This window comes from Phytophthora parasitica (assembly GCF_000247585.1).
Source record: "Phytophthora parasitica INRA-310 unplaced genomic scaffold supercont2.49, whole genome shotgun sequence".
Classification (NCBI taxonomy): domain Eukaryota; phylum Oomycota; class Peronosporomycetes; order Peronosporales; family Peronosporaceae; genus Phytophthora; species Phytophthora nicotianae.
In genome coordinates, this window is record NW_008649035.1 from 455779 (window position 1) to 457145 (window position 1367).

At 43.9% G+C, this 1367-nt stretch overlaps 1 protein-coding gene across 1 annotated transcript; it reads right to left on the bottom strand.

The window, feature by feature from the left end:
* Nucleotides 1-99: 99 nt before the first annotated feature.
* PPTG_23752 (hypothetical protein) lies at nucleotides 100-450 on the bottom strand (the record flags this gene model as incomplete). The annotated part of the gene is made up of 1 exon (XM_008912799.1): nucleotides 100-450. The coding sequence occupies one exon, from the start codon at nucleotides 448-450 to the stop codon at nucleotides 100-102; it is 351 nt and encodes a 116-aa protein (XP_008911047.1).
* Nucleotides 451-1367: the final 917 nt, after the last annotated feature.

A 1367-nucleotide genomic window follows, 5' to 3' on the forward strand; every position in this document is an offset into this window, starting at 1 on the left:
TGGGTCTTCAGATCACGCCCAACGATCGTTTACCGTTCTGGTAGACGTATTGTTGTGGGTTTATCCTACCTACACTAGTAGCTAGAGTTGCCGTGGGAATTACAACACCACATTAATGTCGACCTTCATCTTCCAGGGTAAATGTTTCGCTGGTCCCCATGTTAGTTCTCTGTAGCAAACCCATTGCACTAAATAGAATTCTAAGTTGTGCACCCATCGCTTCGCGTAGAGTAGCTCAATGTCGTAGAGCTCCCCGTTTCGTCCCCGTCGTGCTCGAGTGCCATTAAAAAGACCCGTTTCTCGATGGACTTCCACGTTACTTGTTCTAATTTCTTCGTTGCTTGGCGGTTTTGTTGGGAGGTTGAAGTTTATCTTCAGCTGATAGAAGGAGCCGTCTATCTTGCGCTTGAAGTTCCTGACATGTTTCTTGCGCTTGTTGTGTGGCGGCATCGTGCCAATTGCCAAGTGACTACTGCGGTGCGCATTATAAGAGATCACGACCATCAGAACTCTAATATTAGAAAAAACAATGTCAGTTTTTGCAAAATGATTTTTGTTTGAGATAATTTCAATGAGATGTAAAATTTGCTTTATATAAGAATTAATCAGGTGGCTACCTTCGAGGCGACACAGGAGAGAATTAACTTGTCCTCCAATTCTGCGAATTCTTCCTTCTTCTTTTTTTTAAGGAATCTACATTTGAAATAAGCGACTACAAAACTATCGGATTAAAAAGTTTTTTGTTCACCAAACATGCTCAAAAGGTGCAAAAAAAGGAATATATTAGCAATATTGGAGCAACATTTGGAAATACGAAAAATGCAAATCTCAAATATCATAATGACAACTCAAAGCTACCGTTTAAAGAGAGTTCCGAGCCCGACGACGCTTGTGCTTAGGCTTTGGGCCTGGCTTCATACCACGCTTTCATTTTCGTTCTTCGTCTATCTGAAATAGAGGGACTAGAAGGGAAGTATCCGTACGTCTTTAGGCCAAGGTCGAAAGTGAAAATTGTAGGTTGTGCTGAAAGACTTGATCGACATCTTGTCCGCGTCGTATAGATCAACTAGGCGGCACCCGTCTTGGATAGCAGCGCAAATAGAGTGGATGCAGGGAAATACTTGATCCTGCCAATTGCCGCAGGTGCACTATTTAGCAGGAAGATCAACCAATCTCCAAGTATGTATGTGCCCTTGCTGATTTAGAGGTCCGAGGTGCTGGACTGAGTAAGCGCCTTCCATCAGAGGAACAAACTGGCACATTGTGGCGGCAGTCGTTCTATCCCTGATCTGCGCTGCCAAAACAGGTACCAAACTCGAATCAGCGTTGTTACGTGCCCAATTTGCTGCCATTTGGCGCTTCTCGGA